The sequence below is a fragment of the Lepisosteus oculatus genome, chromosome 13 (genome assembly GCF_040954835.1).
Source record: "Lepisosteus oculatus isolate fLepOcu1 chromosome 13, fLepOcu1.hap2, whole genome shotgun sequence".
Taxonomy (NCBI): domain Eukaryota; kingdom Metazoa; phylum Chordata; class Actinopteri; order Semionotiformes; family Lepisosteidae; genus Lepisosteus; species Lepisosteus oculatus.
The window spans coordinates 4,211,271-4,231,598 of record NC_090708.1 but is presented as its reverse complement, the minus strand read 5'-3'; the positions used below and the strand labels follow the sequence as shown (position 1 = coordinate 4,231,598).

Genomic DNA, 20,328 nt, shown 5'->3' with positions numbered 1-20,328 from the left:
TGTTTTTCACTAACAGTGTATTTTACCACCAGAATATGACAGCAGGGTTACCATACATTTAAGGTGTCTTCCTCAAATTTGCAGGACATTTACTAATTGCCTGTGTACACAATGTGAAATTGAATAGTTACTGTAAGTCTCCTGCAGTGTGTGAGAAGAATCTGGTTAGTCTAAAAGAGATCATTACTGCACAGTTTGCAATTTTATAATTATAAGTAATGTGTGTTTGTTTTTAATATACATTTTCCCATTATGGATGCTGTTATAGTAATGCAGTTGTGGGAAAGGAAGTAGAGGAGTGAAAAGTCTTTTTCTAGGTACAGCCTTTTCAGCCTCATGTAGTCTAAAAGCTATATTATTGTTCATAGGTTATAGATCGCAAGTGTTAAAGGATAAGATGTTTTTAAGATATAAAATAAAATAGTTCTTGGTTTGAAGTTAGGAGACAGTCTTCCTGGATTTTTATTTTTATTTTACAGAGATTAGCACAGATTTATTTTTCTCTATGTGGCACAAAAAAACTTTTTTAAAAAAATCTTCACTAAATTTATAAGCAATAGTAAGTCTGTGTGACTCTGTGTTATGTAATTTTTTTGATACTTTTAAGTGAAATGCCAGGTAATAAGCATTCATAAATCTTGGGTTATTAATTCACAAATCATATTAACATGATAAATCTGCACTCCATTCCTAATAAAAAAAACTTAAAGAATAATACAGTACAACAGTGATTAAACTTCTACTTTTTTTATTCCCAAAACAACAGAATTAAGTACAGTATGTATTAATTCTCTAAACAAAACCACTCATTGTGCTGTGCTGTGTTAAGAGTAAGTTTATGTAAAGTACAGTAACAATATAAAACCTATAATTATGTACTTATCACTTTAGGCCTGCTCTACCCATAAGAGCTTTCTTGGTATTTTTCTCTGGTTGAAGCAGAATGATGTAACATTTCGGCATAAATATCGCAATGAGGAGACCAAAGCTTGAAGCCAAGATGGCAAAAATCTCCACAGCGTCCGAGTATTTCCCAGGAGAGCTGACATAAGCTGGTATGAAAGCGATCCAAACTGCACAGAAGATGAGCATGCTGAAAGTGATGAACTTGGCTTCATTGAAGTTGTCAGGCAGGTTCCTTGCAAGGAAAGCCAGCAGAAAGCAGACACTGGCTAACAAGCCTATGTACCCCAGCAGGCAACTAAATCCAGTTATTGAGCCAACATTACACTCAAAAATTATTTTTGAGTTTTGATACTGTGTGTTTTTCAATGGTAAAGGAGGGGCCACAGTTAGCCACACAATACAGATCAGAGCCTGGGTGACAGTAAAGACAAAAACAGTGCCTCTCTGTTGTGCAGCACCAAACCACTTCATGACATTATTGTCTGGCAGTGTGGCTCTGAAGGCCATGATGACAACAATGGTTTTCACAAGAATGGAAGATATGCACAAAACAAAACTGATTCCAAACACAACATGTCTCAGCATACAGGTGAGGTGTAGTGGCTGACCAATAAACAGCAATGAGCAGAGGAAGCAGAGTATTAGAGAAAGCAGCAGCAGGAAGCTCAGTTCAGAATTGTTGGCTCTTACAACTGGGGTGTTCCTATAGTAAATGAACACAAATAAAATTGCAGCTGATATACATCCCCCAAACACTGAGACTGTTGTCAAAGAGATTCCTAAAGGCTCCTTGTATGATAGAAACTCAATTTCCTTTGGCACACACTGGTCTCTGCTTGGGTTAGACCAGAAATCAGGTGGACATTTGAAACATTCAATGGTATCTAAAAAAGAACCAGACATATAATCCTTCGAATATCGGATTGTATAGGAAACAATACAAATTAATCAATATTTTTACGTTTAAATCTGCTTTTTACAATCCACAAATAATTAGTGTAACAAAGTAAAACACTGAATGATGCACACACAAGATTAGACAGTACAAATTCATGCAATGAAATGATACACAAAATAATACAGTTTTGAGGAGCAATAAACCTTTCCTTTATTTTTACTTTTGCAAGTTAGAGAAAGAAAGAATATCTGCCCACCTGTGTGGTTGCTGATCTCTCCCTCTGCACAAGGCACACAGTCGAAACAGCAGAGGGGCTCCCCTTTTCTGGTTGCCTTCCTGGTGCCAGGCTGACAGCTTTCACTGCACACAGACCTGGGGGGCTGTGAACAGATAATAACTTAAGAACATAGGTTCTAGGATAATCAGTATTATAAAATAATGATTTTCTCAATATGCTTAACTGTTTAACAAAATAATCAAAGAGGACAGGTGAAATGTTATGTACTCCAGAACTTCCTGATATTTGAAATTACTTTAAAATAACTAATTAATCGTTTAAGTAATAAATTGATCTTTTTGTTCATACAGTATTTGTTTTGATGCTTTTATTGGATTTTTATGGTTTTCATGGAACATTCACCTGCATTTTGTTTTATTTCTATTCTTATTATGCATTTTTGCACCAGTGAAGGTTACATTTATGACAAAAAAGGTTTGTTAAACAGGAAAAAAATTAGAAAAACGCTTAAGCTACTTACAGAATTAGATTCAAAGTTCCAGAAGATTTTGTCCTCATTCAGACTGAGCTGTTGTCCAGCAGGAGCTGATTCATCATACAGACCGATTGTTACTGTTTTCACAGCCCCGTCATCGGCCCTCTGCCAGTTCATCACATCATAGATTGCAAGAGCATCTCCGTTCTCATCAAAGGACACCCTGTCTCCATAGTGAGTAGTGAAGTTCACTCTCGCCAGGTAGTGCAACAGCTTAGAAAAACAAATAGAAAAATATGAAGCGATCAAATAAAAGAGAGTCAAATAAGAAATAATGAATAAGTACTAAGTAAAGTCAGTAAGTTCTTGACTGAACAAAATAGGATATCACTGTAAGAACATGGAAATGTTAATATTTAAAGCATCTTTAACAATTATTTACAATTTAGAATACATGAAAAAACAATGAGAGTATTGGACAATTTCCTAGACTATTTGATAACCTCTCACCTGCCAGGGCTGCACAGTTGTGATGTCTGCACAGGAGTTATTCTGAAAGGGCCCTTTTCCAGGCTCACAGGACATCAGGTTGTGCAGGGAGTGTGCCAAGGCGTACACTGCTTTATACACATTGTAGGAAGCCCGCAGTTCTGACACATCACTGTAAGACGTTTTGGTGCTTTTAATATCTTCTGTTCCTGAACATATTTTATTACTTTCAAGATCATTTGATTTTGCTTGAAATTTGCAGTCAAATATGTTTTCCCAAAACTGTCTGAGTAAATTATTATTGGAATTAGATGTAGGTTGAATCTGTAGGAGAAATGTTTCCAGCCCTGGGATTTCTCCCCTGCGAATTGCAATTCCTATTGTCCCACCAAATGAGTGGAAATTTTCCTTACTCTGTATTACCGTTGAGGTAGTCCAGGCTTCACTTGCAATCCACTGCCTGTCAGTGATATTCTGGAGAACAATCTCTTCAACCAGAGGATCAAAGTGTGCTCCAGGGGAGAATACAACTATAACCCTCGCTGTGGATCGTCTAATAGTTTTCACAATTTCAAGTATTCTGGCTTTTGAATTCACACTTGGGAGGGTTTCTGAGAAGGAAATACAGCCAAAGTGAGCTATCTGCTCAGTGAAGCTCTTGACAGCACTCTGACCGTAGTCATCACTGCTTGCTATGACACCAACCCAGGTCCATCCGTAATGCTTGATAATTTGAACCATGGCTTTGACTTGAAAGGCATCACTTGGAATTGTCCTGAAGAATGAGGGAAACTTTTTTCTGTTGCTCAGGCAAGCACAAGTAGCATAATAGCTGATCTGGTAAATACAGAAATACATATAAATAAGAATTTAGTATAAGAATAACTAAATATATGAATAATAGAGATGAGCTATCATTTAACACCTTTTATAACTGTTATTTTTTCTTTTGATAGCGTATATAATTTTGTGTTTCTTTCCCTTATATTAGTACTTTTCAAATAGTGTGTGGATTTAAAAGTAAATTTGTAAGTAATGTATTATTCTTGGAAAGTCTACATGTGAAAAATAAAATTATTTGCTATTATATTCATGGTAGATCATAGAGTTTGTTAATGAAATGAAGATGTAATTAAAAAATATTGTTGACACGAATCACTTGCATCCATTTTCTCTTGATGCTCTGATTTAAATTGTTTTGATTCTTGAACCTTGTCTTTGAAAGAACCACAATCCTGTTAGTTTTACCTGTAAATTGCCATTAATTAATCAATTTCTAGAGAACTGGAAAAGTTCAACCATGTTTTGTTTTTAGAACAAAACATTTTAAGCACATATGGACTAGTGCTTCATTGATTCACTGATCAATTCATTCTAATCTTTAGAAACAGGTGATTTATAGTGTTAAATAAAACTTACAGGACCGAGGCTTTCAAGAACCAGCACTGGGCTAGACAGTACTATAGTTCTTGTTTTTAGTATTTATCGTGGTTTACCATTGGGACCCGGAAGAGACCCAGTATTCTTGACACGGCAATAGAGTTTGTTGAGCCAGGGTCCCCAACAATGGCTAAGACAGGGGGAGTCCCTGTACAGCTGTAGTCAGTGACAGAATCATCCTCTCCGCTGATCAGAGCTGTTGCTGCTCTCAGAGCCACTGCCAGGTTCACACAGTTGTCATACAGCCTGTATCCCAGTGTGATGTTAGGGAGAAGAGCAGGGTCTCTGTTTATTTCCTCAATAGCAAAAGCCATGGTCTGTGCATTCTGAAATTCTGATAAGTAAAATCTGCAAGAAGATAAAAATAAATATAAATTCCATTTGAGTCATATATTTATTAACAATTCAGTAGTATTATAGTGATACTACACATATTGTTCTGAAAATTATTTTTATACTAACAGAAAGGAACTTAAAATATTAAATTGGAAATTAACTCACCTTCCACATTTTGGCTGCTCTGGTTTTGAAGTAAAAGATAGTTCTGGATATGTTACTGTTATATGTAGTTCAAATACTCCCCCAAAAACAATATCCCCAGGTTTATATAAACTATTCAACTCAAATTTGTTTTGAATCTTACAATTCGGTACTTTTAAAGTGAAGACTAGAAGGACTAGACCCGGTAATAAAAATATGTACCAAATGAATTTCATTGCTGCCTAGTACAAAGTTCCACTTTGCTGTGAAGTCGGACATCCCTGCTATATAAACCACACCGGGCTCCTTAGAGAGTGATTTGGTATGCAATAGCTTAACAAAGATGCTGAGTGTCATCCTACTTCATAATGCATGTTTGGGAAATCTAGTCAGCAAAATGCGCAAAACACAATCTAACATTTCCCTTGGTTAGTTACATCATTTTGATTCAGTTAAGCTCTTGCCAATATCAACAATGTGGGGCTATAAAGGGATATTATACCTTGATAATACACTACATCCATTATAAAATGTGTTCTGGACTAGATAGTGAAATGCAATTACAGTAATTGTCTTTCCTGTATGCAACACACACATATTTCTAAAACACAATGAAATGAGTTTCAGTTTAAAAATGCAGGACAGGACACCAGTGGAAACTGGGTTCCAATGGTGTTATAATTTATATAATATAATGATGATAATGGTTTATAATGAAATGAAGCATTTTATTTAAGCTTTCTGAAACAAGAACATTTTGGATGACTTTATCAAGAAAGTAAGTGCCATTAACTAACTAAAATAAACATATAAAGAATAAAATTAATCTTTCACGCAGTATTAATTGTACAATATAATTTGTTCTAAGATATAAGCTGTGAATTCATAATAATTGATCTTGGAGGTTCTTCAGAGCAGTCAGACTGAAAGAGTAGCTGCTGTGCTGAAACACTGAGGTGCTCTACAGTTCTGGGTTCAGGAGAGAACAGACCTCAGGGGCTTCACTATACAGGCCCAGCTGTGAGGTGAGGGAAAGGGATGTGTCTGTCTCTGCACACACTCAGGTACAGAGGCACACAGTATTGTATCTGTCTCTGCACACAGTCAGGTACAGAGGCACACAGTATTATATCTGTCTCTGCACACACTCAGGTACAGAGGCACACAGTATTATATCTGTCTCTGCACACAGTCAGGTACAGAGGCACACAGTATTGTATCTGTCTCTGCACACACTCAGGTACAGAGGCACACAGTATTGTATCTGTCTCTGCACACACTCAGGTACAGAGGCACACAGTATTGTATCTGTCTCTGCACACAGTCAGGTACAGAGGCACACAGTATTATATCTGTCTCTTCACACAGTCAGGTACAGAGGCACACAGTATTGTATCTGTCTCTGCACACACTCAGTTACAGAGGCACACAGTACTAATCGAGGTGTTAATACAACAGGTGTGATCGGTTCTGAAGGTACTCCAAATTTTTTGCTCAGACATTTTCACTAGATTTACTAGAATTTCAAATCAAATTAATTGTCATGTTAAAAACAACTTAGCTAAATAAAATAGCAAATAAAGGCAAAGACACAGATGTGAGTTTGTCAGAAGGAAAAAATTCCTTGCACGATGTCACACTATTTTCCGTTTTCAGAATGACAGGGTGACCAAGTCATCCCTCACTCTGTCTGGTTGAACCTAGCCATCCTGCGCCACTTTTTTATGTCCTCTCAATTTGATGTTGTATTTTTACTGTCTGGTTCTGAACATTTTAATTCAATAAAAACTACACTTCTGAGCAAACACCAACACTTATATGAAAGTAGTAGCTTGCACAAAAAGGGGGAAAAAGGCCAATTCAATTCAGGAAGTTAAAAAAAGTGAGAAAAAGACATTTAGCCAATATTTTGTCCTTACGAATCATGTCTTGTCAAGAGCGAAAGTAGTGAGAAGGAGCTATGTAAAATGTAAAGAGTATATATCACTATATATTTGAGCCTCCTTCTTAATTTGGCAAATAGGAAGCATTATATTGGTTAAAGATCTGTTTCTTTACAATTGCTTTTGAGGGTCCTCCAGGGTGCCTTTTATTTGTACTGTACCGGGAGAGAGTAGGATTCCTCCAGTCATGCATATGGAAGAAGGTAACCAACCAGGCAACCAGCCAATCAATCAATCAACCAACCAATCAATCAATCACAGAAATTCAGCCATTTTGTTTTTTTACATTAAAATGTAAATTTCTTATGGGTTGCAGAGAAATGACCTTCTGTTGACACAAGTTAGTTGTTACTATATATCTAATATTGTTCTGCTTTTGTAGATGTTAGATACTGTATGAACAATTAGAAGACAGCTTTCTTTATTCAGTAGGATGGAAAGTATGAATACAGCAATGAAGCCAACTGTACAGAATCAATCTATATATTTATTCTGTTGCCATTTATTTACCCATTAGGGCTTTCTTGGTATTTTTCTCTGGATGAAGCAGAATGATGTAACATTTTGGCATAAATATCGCAATTAGGAGACCAAAGCTTGAAGCCAAGATGGCAAAAATCTCCACAGCGTCCGAGTATTTCCCAGGAGAGCTGACATAAGCTGGTATGAAAGCGATCCAAACTGCACAGAAGATGAGCATGCTGAAAGTGATGAACTTGGCTTCATTGAAGTTATCAGGCAGGTTCCTTGCAAGGAAAGCCAGCAGAAAACAGACACTGGCTAGCACCCCTATGTACCCCAGCAGGAAACTAAATCCAGTTATTGAGCCAATGTTACACTCAAAAATGATTTTTGAGTTTTGATACTGTGTGTTTTTAAAAGGCACAGGGGATGCTGTACTCAGCCATATGATACAGATCAGAGCCTGGATGACAGTAAAGACAAAAACAGTGCCTCTCTGCTGAGCAGCACCAAACAGCTTCATGACATTATTGTCTGGCAGTGTGGCTCTGAAGGCCATGATGACAACAATGGTTTTCACAAGAATGCAAGATATGCACAAAACAAAACTGATTCCAAACACAACATGTCTCAGCATACAGGTGAGGTGTAGTGGCTGACCAATAAACAGCAATGAGCAGAGGAAGCAGAGTATTAGAGAAAGCAGCAGCAGGAAGCTCAGTTCAGAATTGTTGGCTCTAACAATAGGAGTGTTCCTGTAGTAAATGAACACAACTAAAACAGAAGCTGAAATACAACCCCCTGACACTGAGATCGTTGTCAAGGAGATTCCTAAAGGCTCTCTGAATGTAAGAAACTCAATTTCCTTTGGCACACACTGGTCTCTGCTTGGATTTGACCAGCAATCTGATGGGCATTGGAAACACTCAATAGAATCTGAAAGAAAAAGTAAGTTACTTTATTTAAGTTATACAAAAGGAAAGAATAGATTGAATAATAGTTCAGAGACTTCGGTTCCAATTATACAGTAGTTAACAGTTCATTGTTTAAAATAGCTTTAAAGAATGTACGAATTCAAAAAAGAGCAATAATGCGAGTAACCTAAAACCAGGAAGCTGACAAAACAAAAATGTGCTCTGAGCCTTGAGTTCATTTAATGTTGTGAATATACTACCATTAACATACATCTCACACATTCTAAACTTAGGGGTGCTTTAGGAGTACTTTTCAGAGAAATAGCTAAAATAAGTATCAGTTACTGTATATCCGAAGAGGCAACCCTGCACACCTGTGTGGTTGCTGATTTCTCCCTCTGCACAAGGCACACAGTCGAAACAGCAGAGGGGCTCCCCTTTCCTGGTTGCCTTCCTGGTGCCAGGCTGACAGCTTTCACTGCACACAGACCTGGGGGGCTGGGGAAGGGACAATGACATATACAGGACAAGCTCTGTAAATATAAGGAATTAATGCATTTTACTAGTTTCTTATCTTATTTTCATACAGTACTAGCTTCACGCATCTGTTTTGTTTTTTATTATCACATTATAGTATGCGTTTTCACACCAACATGGGATACATTGAAAGAAAAGAGAAAACAATATCTGTTAAATAGCAGAAGGAATGAAAATTAAGTTTAAATTACTTACAGAGTTAGATTCAAAGTTCCAGAAGATTTTGTCCTCATTCAGAGTGAGCTGTTGTCCAGCAGGAGCTGATTCATCAAACAGACCGATTGTTACTGTTTTCACAGACCCGTCATCGGCCCTCTGCCAGTTCATCACATCATAGATTGCAAGAGCATCTCCGTTCTCATCGAAGGACACCCTGTCTCCATAGTGAGTAGTGAAGTTCACTCTCGCCAGGTAGTGCAGCAGCTGGGAGAAATATAAACAAATAATTTTGTTATTAAATGAATGAGTTAATCACAAAATAGTTCAGTGGGTTTCTGCAGCACTTAACTGATTAGAAATTGTCCTCACTGGTAATGAGCTAATTTTTCATAATGAAAAAATATTTGTAATGCAACTAATTAAAAAAAAACATTAATACATGTTAGACTGGCATATACTATATTTATGTTTGTATATATTTGATTGTTTGATTGTAAGTAATTAAGACACATCCCAAACATTACTATTCTTGCTGTTTTTCACAATTGTCTGTTAGTATATAGCATACACTATCTCACCTGCCAGGGCTTCACAGTTGTGATGTCTGCACAGGAGTTATTCTGAAAGGGCCCTTTTCCAGGCTCACAGGACATCAGATTGTGCAGGGAGTGTGCCAAGGCGTACACTGCTTTATACACGTTGTAGGAAGCCCGCAGTTCTGACACATCACTGTAAGCACTTTGTATGTCTTTAATATTTTCTGATGCTGTACAGATTTTGTTCCTCATTTGAGATGAGAAATTATAATTATTTGATGTCTTCTGGAATGTGCAGTCAAACATTTCTTCCCAAAATTGCTTGACTAAATTATTACTGGAATGGAAAAGAGGGCGAACCTGAAGGAGAAATTTCTCCAGTCCTGGGATTTCTCCCCTGCGGATTGCAATTCCTATTGTCCCTCCAAATGAGTGGAAGTTCTCCTCCCTGAGTATTACAGTTGAGGTTGTCCAGGCTTCGCTGGCGATCCACTGCCTTTCTATAACTTTTCGCTGAGCAATCTCTTCAGCCAAAGGAATAAAATAGGCTTCTGATGAAAACACAACAATAACTCTTGCTGTTGACTGCTTAATAGTGTTGATGATCTGATGTATTCTCATTCTTGGATTGACACTGGGGAGGGTTTCTGAGAAAGCTATACAGCCAAACTTGTTTACCTCCTCAATAAAGCTCTTGACAGCACTCTGACCGTAGTCATCATCACTTGCTATGACACCAACCCAGGTCCATCCATAGTGCCTGAGGATTTGAACCATGGCTTTGACTTGAAAGGCATCACTTGGAATTGTCCTGAAGAACGAAGGGAACTCCTTTCTGTTGCTGAGGCAAGAGCAAGTAGCATAATAGCTGACCTGAAAATAAACACAATCATGAAACAAAGATATATTTTAAATATCAATAAATAAATAAGAAACATTTTTTAAGGTCATGAAGAAATGAAAGTCCTAGTTATTTTTTCAGAATCTAACGTTACAGATGTAAGTATTGTCATCTGACAGCAGTTGTTGACTAAAAATAATTGTGTTGTATGACAATTACAGTATATGTAATATATTTTTAAGGTTTTTTCATTGGAACCATGAGGTGATAAACAATATTCAGATTATTAGTATTTATAATACATTATACAGTATTTTATTTTATAATTACTCCAAATAATGGTATTTAAACAAAAAAAAAATATGTCACGCTTGTTGATATTACATCTATTTTTAAGATAGACCAATCAATAAAATATTTTCTGTACCAGAGGCACCCGAAAAAGGCTCAGCATTCTTGATATGGCAATAGAATGTGTAGAACCAGGATCTCCAACAATGGCTAAGACAGGGGGAGTCCCTGTACAGCTGTAGTCAGTGACAGAATCATCCTCTCCGCTGATCAGAGCTGTTGCTGCTCTCAGAGCCACTGCCAGGTTCACACAGTTGTCATACAGCCTGTATCCCAGTGTGATGTTAGGGAGAAGGGCACGGTCTCTGTTTATTTCCTCAATAGCAAAAGCCATGGTCTGTGCCCACTGAAATGCTGCAAAATAAAACCTAGAAAATGACAAAGCATTCTAAAATGTAAATATTGTAATTGGATTATAGGATAGACGAATAATAGTTTTAAAATAATCTCAGCTCTCAAAAGCTATTTAAACATACTGTACATACAGTAGCTTGCATACTGTATAACTTGATGTTAGAGATTTTTCACAAAGTATTTTGTTTGACAGAAAACAATTTCAGCTAGCACAAACTGTTAGAACTCACCTCCCACATTTGAAATGGTCTGGTTTTGAAGTGTAAGACAACTCAGGATAGGTAACAGTAACATGAGTTTCAAATACTCCCCCCAGAATAATATCTCCATTTCTATACAAGCTGTTTAGCTCAAAATTGTCTTGAAGTTTGCAAAAGGGCTCTTTTGAAGGGAGGACAAGAAAAACTAGCTCCAATAATAACAAAACGCAATGTGTGAATATCATCTCTGCTAAGTGCACAGCTTCAGTCGTTGTGATGTAAAATACACAGGATACTGTATATAAGCAAAACCTTTGCCCATTGGGAACACTGTAAGTTGTTTATGATGTTTTTTTGTGATGTCACATGTTTTAAATGGGATGCAAGGAGACATCCCAAAGCTGCTGTTAACGTATTTGATTAAAAAAAATTACAGAACACAAAAGCTGAGTTATACCAATGTACTTACAGTATAACAGAATCTTATGGTAGTTTTGCTAAACCGGAGTTTTGCTGTTGAAATGTTAGCATGTGCTTAAGTCTTTCTAATTTCTGCAGCTCCCAATACCTCAGGTATTTCCTAATTATGCTAAAGCTGATCAGATTGTAAATCATTCAGAAAAAAGACAACAGTTTGGGAGGTATTTTCAACAGCAATTAAGACTTCCCTTGTCTTTTTGAGTCATGAAATATTACTACATTATTTATACCACTGGGATTGCTGGAGCACTCTTGGTAGGGGCATTTTTGTAAAGGGTACAACATCATCCCCACCTAAAAATGACATTTCATTGCGGTCACGAACACGGACTGAAATCCGTGTCAGATCTTGTAGAAGACCCTATTCGATGCGGTAAGAGCTGGAGAAAACAGCAGGCGTGGTAAAAGGGAACACACAGGGGTTTAATAGTGCACAAACTAATAGTGACAATCTGTGAGACAGTGAACGGGGAAGACAAATCCAAATCCAAACGGGTCCAAGGGCAGGTCAAAGCACAGTCCGAGAGTCCATCAACAAGAAATCCATCCTGGGACGCGACAAAGTTAAAGTCCCCGGAAGGGGGTAGCACACGGACAAACAAAACATGGAGGTCCAAGGGTGACGGGGCGAGATCCTCCAGACCCCGGGCTCAGGAAGCGGGAGGTGTCGGGGATGAGGCCTATGCCCTCAGGAGACGGACGTAGGGTTTCCTGGTGCTAGGCGGACCTCGCGGCATCTTACCCTACTGATGACCCCCGAGGACTGGAGGAGCTGGTCTTAATAACGCTAATAACGCTAAAAGGGTACACCTGGAGAGCTTAATCACACAGACAATAATGGGAGCAGTGGAGCGCCCTCTAGGGAGGGATGTCGGTCGTGACAATTGCCAGCAGCTACTGCTGCATGCTCTATTGTTGTGCATTTGATAAATAAACTTTTATTGATTCAAATTTGAAACCACGGCTTTGCAGGCCGATCATTTAGGTTGGTTCTGTCAGCACTGAATCAATTTAATCAGTTCGATAAAACTTTTATGCAAGAAGATAAAAATAAATCTAAATTCCATTTGAGTCATATATTTATTAACAATTCAGTAGTATTGTAGTGATACTACACATTTTGTTCTGAAAATTATTTTTATAGAGAGGAACTTAAAATATTAAATTGGAAATTAACTCACCTTCCACATTTTGGCTGCTCTGGTTTTGAAGTAAAAGATAGTTCTGGATATGTTACTGTTATATGTAGTTCAAATACACCCCCAAAATCAATATCCCCAGGTTTATATAAACTATTCAACTCAAATTTGTTTTGAATCTTACAATTCGGTACTTTTAAAGTGAAGACTAGAAGGACTAGACCCGGTAATAAAAATATGTACCAAATGAATTTCATTGCTGCCTAGTACAAAGTTCCACTTTGCTGTGAAGTCGGACATCCCTGCTATATAAACCACACTGGGTTCCTTGTAGAGTGATTTGGTATGCAATAGCTTAACAAGGATGCTGAGTGTCATCCTACTTCATAAGGCATGTTTGGGAAATCTAGTCAGCAAAATGTGCAAAACACAATCTAACATTTCTCTTGGTCAGTTAAACCGTTTTGATTCAGTTAAACTCTTGCCAATATCAACAATGTGGGGCTATAAAGGGATATTATACCTTGATAATACACTACATCCATTATAAAATGTGTTTTGTTGTTTAATTAGGTTCCAATGGTGTTATAATTTATATAATATAATGATGATAATGGTTTGTAATGAAATGAAGCATTTTATTTAAGCTTTCTGAAACAAGAACATTTTGGATGACTTTATCAAGAAAGTAACTGCCATTAACTAACTAAAATAAACATATAAAGAATAAAATTAATCTTTCACGCAGTATTAATTGTACAATATAATTTGTTCTAAGATATAAGCTGTGAATTCATAATAATTGATCTTGGAGGTTCTTCAGAGCAGTCAGACTGAAAGAGTAGCTGCTGTGCTGAAACACTGAGGTGCTCTACAGTTCTGGGTTCAGGAGAGAACAGACCTCAGGGGCTTCACTATACAGGCCCAGCTGTGAGGTGAGGGAAAGGGATGTGTCTGTCTCTGCACACACTCAGGTACAGAGGCACACAGTATTGTATCTGTCTCTGCACACACTCAGGTACAGAGGCACACAGTATTATATCTGTCTCTGCACACACCCAGGTACAGAGGCACACAGTATTGTATCTGTCTCTGCACACAGTCAGGTACAGAGGCACACAGTATTGTATCTGTCTCTGCACACACTCAGGTACAGAGGCACACAGTATTGTATCTGTCTCTGCACACACTCAGGTACAGAGGTACACAGTATTGTATCTGTCTCTGCACACACTCAGGTACAGAGGCACACAGTATTATATCTGTCTCTGCACACACTCAGGTACAGAGGTACACAGTATTATATCTGTCTCTGCACACACTCAGGTACAGAGGCACACAGTATTATATCTGTCTCTGCACACACTCAGGTACAGAGGCACACAGTATTATATCTGTCTCTGCACACAGTCAGGTACAGAGGCACACAGTATTGTATCTGTCTCTGCACACACTCAGGTACAGAGGCACACAGTATTGTATCTGTCTCTGCACACACTCAGGTACAGAGGCACACAGTATTGTATCTGTCTCTGCACACAGTCAGGTACAGAGGCACACAGTATTATATCTGTCTCTGCACACACTCAGGTACAGAGGCACACAGTACTAATCGAGGTGTTAATACAACAGGTGTGATCGGTTCTGAAGGTATTCCGAATTGTTTGCTCAGACATTTTCACTAGATTTACTAGAATTTCAAATCAAATTAATTGTCATGTTAAAAACAACTTAGCTAAATAAAATAGCAAATAAAGGCAAAGACACAGATGTGAGTTTGTCAGAAGGAAAAAAGTCCTTGCACGATGTCACACTATTTTCTGTTTTCAGAATGACAGGGTGACCAAGTCATCCCTCACTCTGTCTGGTTGAACCTAGCCATGCTGCATCACTTTTTTATGTCCTCTCAATTTGATGTTGTATTTTTACTGTCTGGTTCTGAACATTTTAATTCAATAAAAACTACATTTCCGAGCAAACACCAACACTTATATGAAAGTAGTAGCTTGCACAAAAAAAGGGGAAAATGGCCAATTCAATTCAGTAAGTTAAAAAAGTGAGAAAAGACATTTAGACAAACTTTTGTCCTTAAGAATCATGTCTTGTCAAGAGCGAAAGGAGTGAGAAGGAGCTGTAAAATGTAAAGAGTATATATCACTATATATTTGAGCCTCCTTCTTAATTTGGCAAATAGGAAGCATTATATTGGTTAAAGATCTGTTTCTTTACAATTGCTTTTGAGGGTCCTCCAGGGTGCCTTTTATTTGTACTGTACCGGGAGAGAGTAGGATTCCTCCAGTAATGCATATGGAAGAAGGTAACCAACCAGGCAACCAGCCAATCAATCAATCAACCAACCAATCAATCAATCACAGAAATTCAGCCATTTTGTTTTTTTACATTAAAATGTAAATTTCTTATGGGTTGCAGAGAAATGACCTTCTGTTGACACAAGTTAGTTGTTACTATATATCTAATATTGTTCTGCTTTTTTAGATGTTACATACTGTATGAACAATTAGAAGACAGCTTTCTTTATTCAGTAGGATGGAAAGTATGAATACAGCAATGAAGCCAACTGTACGGAATCAATCTATATATTTATTTTGTTGCCATTTATTTACCCATTAGGTTTTTCTTGGTATTTTTCTCTGGATGAAGCAGAATGATGTAACATTTTGGCGTAAATATAGCAATTAGGAGACCAAAGCTTGAAGCCAAGATGGCAAAAATCTCCACAGCATCCGAGTATTTCCCAGGAGAGCTGACATAAGCTGGTATGAAAGCGATCCAAACTGCACAGAAGATGAGCATGCTGAAAGTGATGAACTTGGCTTCATTGAAGTTATCAGGCAGGTTCCTTGCAAGGAATGCCAGCACAAAGCAGACACTGGCTAGCAAGCCTATGTACCCCAGCAGGAAACGAAATCCAGTTATTGAGCCAATGTAACACTCAAAAATGATTTTTGAGTTTTGATACTGTGTGTTTTTAAAAGGCACTGGTGGTGCTGTACTCAGCCATATGATACAGATCAGAGCTTGGATGACAGTAAAGACAAAAACAGTGCCTCTCTGTTGTGCAGCACCAAACCACTTCATGACATTATTGTCTGGCAGTGTGGCTCTGAAGGCCATGATGACAACAATGGTTTTCACAAGAATGCAAGATATGCACAAAACAAAACTGATTCCAAACACAACATGTCTCAGCATACAGGTGAGGTGTAGTGGCTGACCAATAAACAACAATGAGCAGAGGAAGCAGAGTATTAGAGAAAGCAGCAGCAGGAAGCTCAGTTCAGAATTGTTGGCTCTTACAATAGGAGTGTTCCTGTAGTAAATGAACACAGCTAAAACTGCAGCTGAAATACAACCCCCTGACACTGAGATCGTTGTCAAGGAGATTCCTAAAGGCTCTCTGAATGTAAGAAACTCAATTTCCTTTGGCACACACATGTCTCTGCTTGGATTTGACCAGCAATCTGATGGGCATTGGAAGCACTCAATAGAATCTGAAAGACAAAGTAAGTTACTTTATTTAAGTTATACAAAAGGAAAGAATAGATTGAATAATAGTTCAGAGACTTTGGTTCCAATTATACAGTAGTTAACATTTCATTGCTTAAAATAGCTTTAAAGAATGTACAAATTCAAAAAAGAGCAATAATGCAAGTAACCTAAAACCAGGAAGCTGACAAAACAAAAATGTGCTCTGAGCCTTGAGTTCATTTAATGTTGTGAATATACTACCATTAACATACATCTCACACATTCTAAACTTAGGGGTGCTTTTGGAGTACTTTTCAGAGAAATAGCTAAAATAAGTATTAGTTATTTCTGAAGAGGCAACCCTGCGCACCTGTGTGGTTGCTAATCTCTCCCTCTGCACAAGGCACACAGTCGAAACAGCAGAGGGGCTCCCCTTTCCTGGTTGCCTTCCTGGTGCCAGGCTGACAGCTTTCACTGCACACAGACCTGGGGGGCTGGGGAAGGGACAATGACATATACAGGACAAGCTTTGTAAATTTAAGGACTTAATGCATTTTACGAGTTTCTTATCTTATTTTCATACAGTACTTGCTTCATGCATCTGTTTTGTTTTTTATTATCACACTATAGTATGCGTTTTCACACCAACATGGGATACATTGAAAAAAAAAGGGAAAAAAATATCTGTTAAAAAGCAGAAGGAATGAAAATTAAGTTTAAATTACTTACAGAGTTAGATTCAAAGTTCCAGAAGATTTTGTCTTCATTCAGTGAGAGCTCTTGTCCAGCAGGAGCTGATTCATCAAACAGACCGATTGTTACTGTTTTCACAGACCCGTCATCGGCCCTCTGCCAGTTCATCACATCATAGATTGCAAGAGCATCTCCGTTCTCATCGAAGGACACCCTGTCTCCATAGTGAGTAGTGAAGTTCACTCTCGCCAGGTAGTGCAGCAGCTGGGAGAAATATAAACAAATAATTTTGTTATTAAATGAATGAGTTAATCACAAAATAGTTCAGTGGTTTTCTGCAGCACTTAACTGATTAAGTGCTGCAGAACTTGTCCTCACTGGTAATGAGCTAATTTTTCAGAATGAAAAAATATTTGTAATGCAACTAATTAAAAAAAAACATTAATATATGTTAGACTGGCATATACTATATTTATGTTTGTATATATTTGATTGTTTGATTGTAAGTAATTAAGACACATCCCAAACATTACTATTCTTGCTGTTTTTCACAATTGTCTGTTAGTATATAGCATACACTATCTCACCTGCCAGGGCTGCACAGTTGTGATGTCTGCACAGGAGTTATTCTGAAAGGGCCCTTTTCCAGGCTCACAGGACATCAGGTTGTGCAGGGAGTGTGCCAAGGCGTACACTGCTTTATACACGTTGTAGGAAGCCCGCAGTTCTGACACATCACTGTAAGCACTTTGTATGTCTTTAATATTTTCTGATGCCGTACAGATTTTGTTCCTCATTTGAGATGAGAAATTATAATTATTTGATGTCTGCTGGAATGTGCAGTCAAACATTTCTTCCCAAAATTGCTTGACTAAATTATTACTGGAATGGAAAAGAGGGCGAACCTGAAGGAGAAATTTCTCCAGTCCTGGGATTTCTCCCCTGCGGATTGCAATTCCTATTGTCCCTCCAAATGAGTGGAAGTTTTCCTCCTTGACTATTATTGTTGAGGTTGTCCAGGCTTCGCTGGCGATCCACTGCCTTTCTATAACTTTTTGCTGATCAATCTCTTCAGCCAAAGGAATAAAATAGGCTTCTGTTGAAAAGACAACAATAACTCTTGCTGTTGACTGCTTAATAGTGTTGATGATCTGATGTATTCTCATTCTTGGATTGACACTGGGGAGGGTTTCTGAGAAAGCTATACATCCAAACTTGTTTACCTCCTCAATAAAGCTCTTGACAGCACTCTGACCGTAGTCATCATCACTTGCTATGACACCAACCCAGGTCCATCCATAGTGCCTGAGGATTTGAACCATGGCTTTGACTTGAAAGGCATCACTTGGAATTGTCCTGAAGAACGAAGGGAACTCCTTTCTGTTGCTGAGGCAAGAGCAAGTAGCATAATAGCTGACCTGAAAATAAACACAATCATGAAACAAAGATATATTTTAAATATCAATAAATAAATAAGAAACTTTGAAAGACAGAAACTTTTAATAAGGTCATGAAGAAATGAAAGTCCTACTGTAGTTATTTTTTCATATCTAGTCTAATATGTTACAGATGTAAGTATCGTAATCTGACAGCAGTAGTTGACTAAAAATAATTGTGTTGTATGACAAATATTTGTAATATATGTAATTTTTAATGTTTTTTCATTGGAACCATGAGGTGATAAACAATATTCAGATTATTAGTATTTATAATATATATTATACAGTATTTTATTTTATAATTACTCCAAATAATGGTATTTAAACAAACAAAATGCATTATATCATGCTTGTTGATATTACATCTATTTTTAAGATAGACTAATCAATAAAATATTTTCTGTACCATTGGAATCCGGAAGAGGCCCAGCATTCTTGATATGGCAATAGAATGTGTAGAACCAGGATCTCCAACAATGGCTAAGACAGGGGGAGTCCCTGTACAGCTGTAGTCAGTAAAGGAGTCCTCCTCTCCGCTGATCAGAGCTGTTGCTACTCTCAGAGCCACTGCCAGGTTCACACAGTTGTCATACAGCCTGTATCCCAGTGTGATGTTGGGGAGAAGAGCAGGGTCTCTGTTGATTTCCTCAATAGCAAAAGCCATGCTCTGTGCCCACTGAAATGCTGCAAAATAAAACCTAGAAAGTGACAAAGCATTCTAAAATGTAAATATTGTAATTGGATTATAGGATAGACGAATAATAGTTTTTAAATAATCTTAGCTCTCGAAAGCTATTTAAACATACATGCAGTAGCTTGCGTACTGTATAACTTGATGATGTTGAGCTTTTTCACAAAGTATTTTGTTTGACAGAAAACATTTTCAGCTAGCACAAACTGTTAGAACTCACCTCCCACATTTGAAATGGTCTGGTTTTGAAGTGTAAGACAACTCAGGATAGGTAACAGTAACATGAGTTTCAAATACTCCCCCCAGAATAATATCTCCATTTTTATACAAGCTGTTTAGCTCAAAATTGTCTTGAAGCTTGCAAAAGGGCTCTTTTGAAGGGAGAACAAGAAAAACTAGCTCCAATAATAACAAAACGCAATGTGTGAATATCATCTCTGCTAAGTACACAGCTTCGGTCGTTGTGATGTAAAAAACACACGATACTGTATATAGGCAAAACCTTTGCCCGTTGGGAACTTTGAGTTGTTTATGATGTTTTTTGTGATGTCACATGTTTTAAATGGGATGCAAGGAGACATCCCAAAGCTGCTGTTACTGTATTTGATAAAAAAAAAATTGCAGAACACAAAAGCTGAGTTATACCAATGTACTTACAGTATACCAGAATCTTATTATTGCCTATGGTATTTTTGTTAAACCAGAGTTTGCTGTTGAAATTTTAGCATGTGCTTAAGTCTATCTAATTTCTGGAAAAAGCAGCTCCCAATACCTCAGATATTTCCTAATTATGCTAAGGCTGATCAGATTGTAAATCATTCAGAAGAAAAGACAACAGTTTGGGAGGTATTTTCAACAGCAATAAAGACTTCCCTTGTCTTTTTGAATCAAATATTACTACATTATTTATACCACTGGGACAAATAGCACCTTAAGTGTATAGAGCCCCCATCTCCCTCTGTAGAGAGTGAGTGAATAAATTACAAAGAAACCAAAATTTCGAAAAAACTTTATTTGCATTCATTTTGTATAGAGAACAGAAGTTTCTGTGCTATAATAGCTATGTCGCTAGATTTCTGTACTAGTTTCAACAAACTGAAAAAGACTTATGTTTTAGTTTTAGAGTGCAGGTATACAGTAGTCAAGTGGCAAGATTCCAAAGAAAAAACAGTGT

General features: G+C 37.5%; 3 protein-coding genes across 3 annotated transcripts; all 3 read right to left on the bottom strand.

Moving 5' to 3' along the window:
* Positions 1–731: 731 nt before the first annotated feature.
* On the bottom strand, positions 732–4,775 carry LOC102696590 (extracellular calcium-sensing receptor-like). The gene is made up of 5 exons (XM_069197441.1): positions 4,503–4,775; positions 3,028–3,843; positions 2,563–2,790; positions 2,061–2,184; positions 732–1,790 (listed from the first exon to the last, which is right to left on the bottom strand). The coding sequence occupies exons 1-5, from the start codon at positions 4,758–4,760 to the stop codon at positions 883–885; spliced, it is 2,334 nt and encodes a 777-aa protein (XP_069053542.1). The 5' UTR covers positions 4,761–4,775; the 3' UTR covers positions 732–882.
* A 2,594-nt stretch (positions 4,776–7,369) lies between these two features.
* LOC138242162 (extracellular calcium-sensing receptor-like) lies at positions 7,370–11,018 on the bottom strand. Its single transcript, XM_069197440.1, has 5 exons — positions 10,746–11,018; positions 9,520–10,350; positions 8,978–9,205; positions 8,620–8,743; positions 7,370–8,267 (listed from the first exon to the last, which is right to left on the bottom strand). The coding sequence occupies exons 1-5, from the start codon at positions 11,001–11,003 to the stop codon at positions 7,372–7,374; spliced, it is 2,337 nt and encodes a 778-aa protein (XP_069053541.1). The 5' UTR covers positions 11,004–11,018; the 3' UTR covers positions 7,370–7,371.
* A 4,440-nt stretch (positions 11,019–15,458) lies between these two features.
* Positions 15,459–19,142, bottom strand: LOC107079074 (extracellular calcium-sensing receptor-like). The gene is made up of 5 exons (XM_069197410.1): positions 18,870–19,142; positions 17,612–18,442; positions 17,061–17,288; positions 16,702–16,825; positions 15,459–16,354 (listed from the first exon to the last, which is right to left on the bottom strand). The coding sequence occupies exons 1-5, from the start codon at positions 19,125–19,127 to the stop codon at positions 15,459–15,461; spliced, it is 2,337 nt and encodes a 778-aa protein (XP_069053511.1). The 5' UTR covers positions 19,128–19,142.
* Between the last annotated feature and the right edge of the window lie 1,186 nt (positions 19,143–20,328).

Bases quoted from the DNA above. Each gene is read 5' to 3' on its own strand.
- LOC102696590 (XM_069197441.1), bottom strand. From the start codon at position 4,760: ATGGCTTTTGCTATTGAGGAAATAAACAGAGACCCTGCTCTTCTCCCT. The intron at 3,844-4,502 runs GTAAACCACGAT...TGTATTTACCAG, and splicing joins GTCTCTTCCGGGTCCCAATG to ATCAGCTATTATGCTACTTG. The intron at 1,791-2,060 runs GTGGGCAGATAT...GTTCTTTTTTAG, and splicing joins AGAGATCAGCAACCACACAG to ATACCATTGAATGTTTCAAA.
- LOC138242162 (XM_069197440.1), bottom strand. From the start codon at position 11,003: ATGGCTTTTGCTATTGAGGAAATAAACAGAGACCGTGCCCTTCTCCCT. The intron at 9,206-9,519 runs GTGAGATAGTGT...TATTTCTCCCAG, and splicing joins CAACTGTGAAGCCCTGGCAG to CTGCTGCACTACCTGGCGAG. The intron at 8,744-8,977 runs GTAAGTAATTTA...TCCCTTCCCCAG, and splicing joins GGAACTTTGAATCTAACTCT to CCCCCCAGGTCTGTGTGCAG.
- LOC107079074 (XM_069197410.1), bottom strand. From the start codon at position 19,127: ATGGCTTTTGCTATTGAGGAAATCAACAGAGACCCTGCTCTTCTCCCC. The intron at 18,443-18,869 runs GTACAGAAAATA...GTTTATTTTCAG, and splicing joins GCCTCTTCCGGATTCCAATG to GTCAGCTATTATGCTACTTG. The intron at 17,289-17,611 runs GTGAGATAGTGT...TATTTCTCCCAG, and splicing joins CAACTGTGCAGCCCTGGCAG to CTGCTGCACTACCTGGCGAG.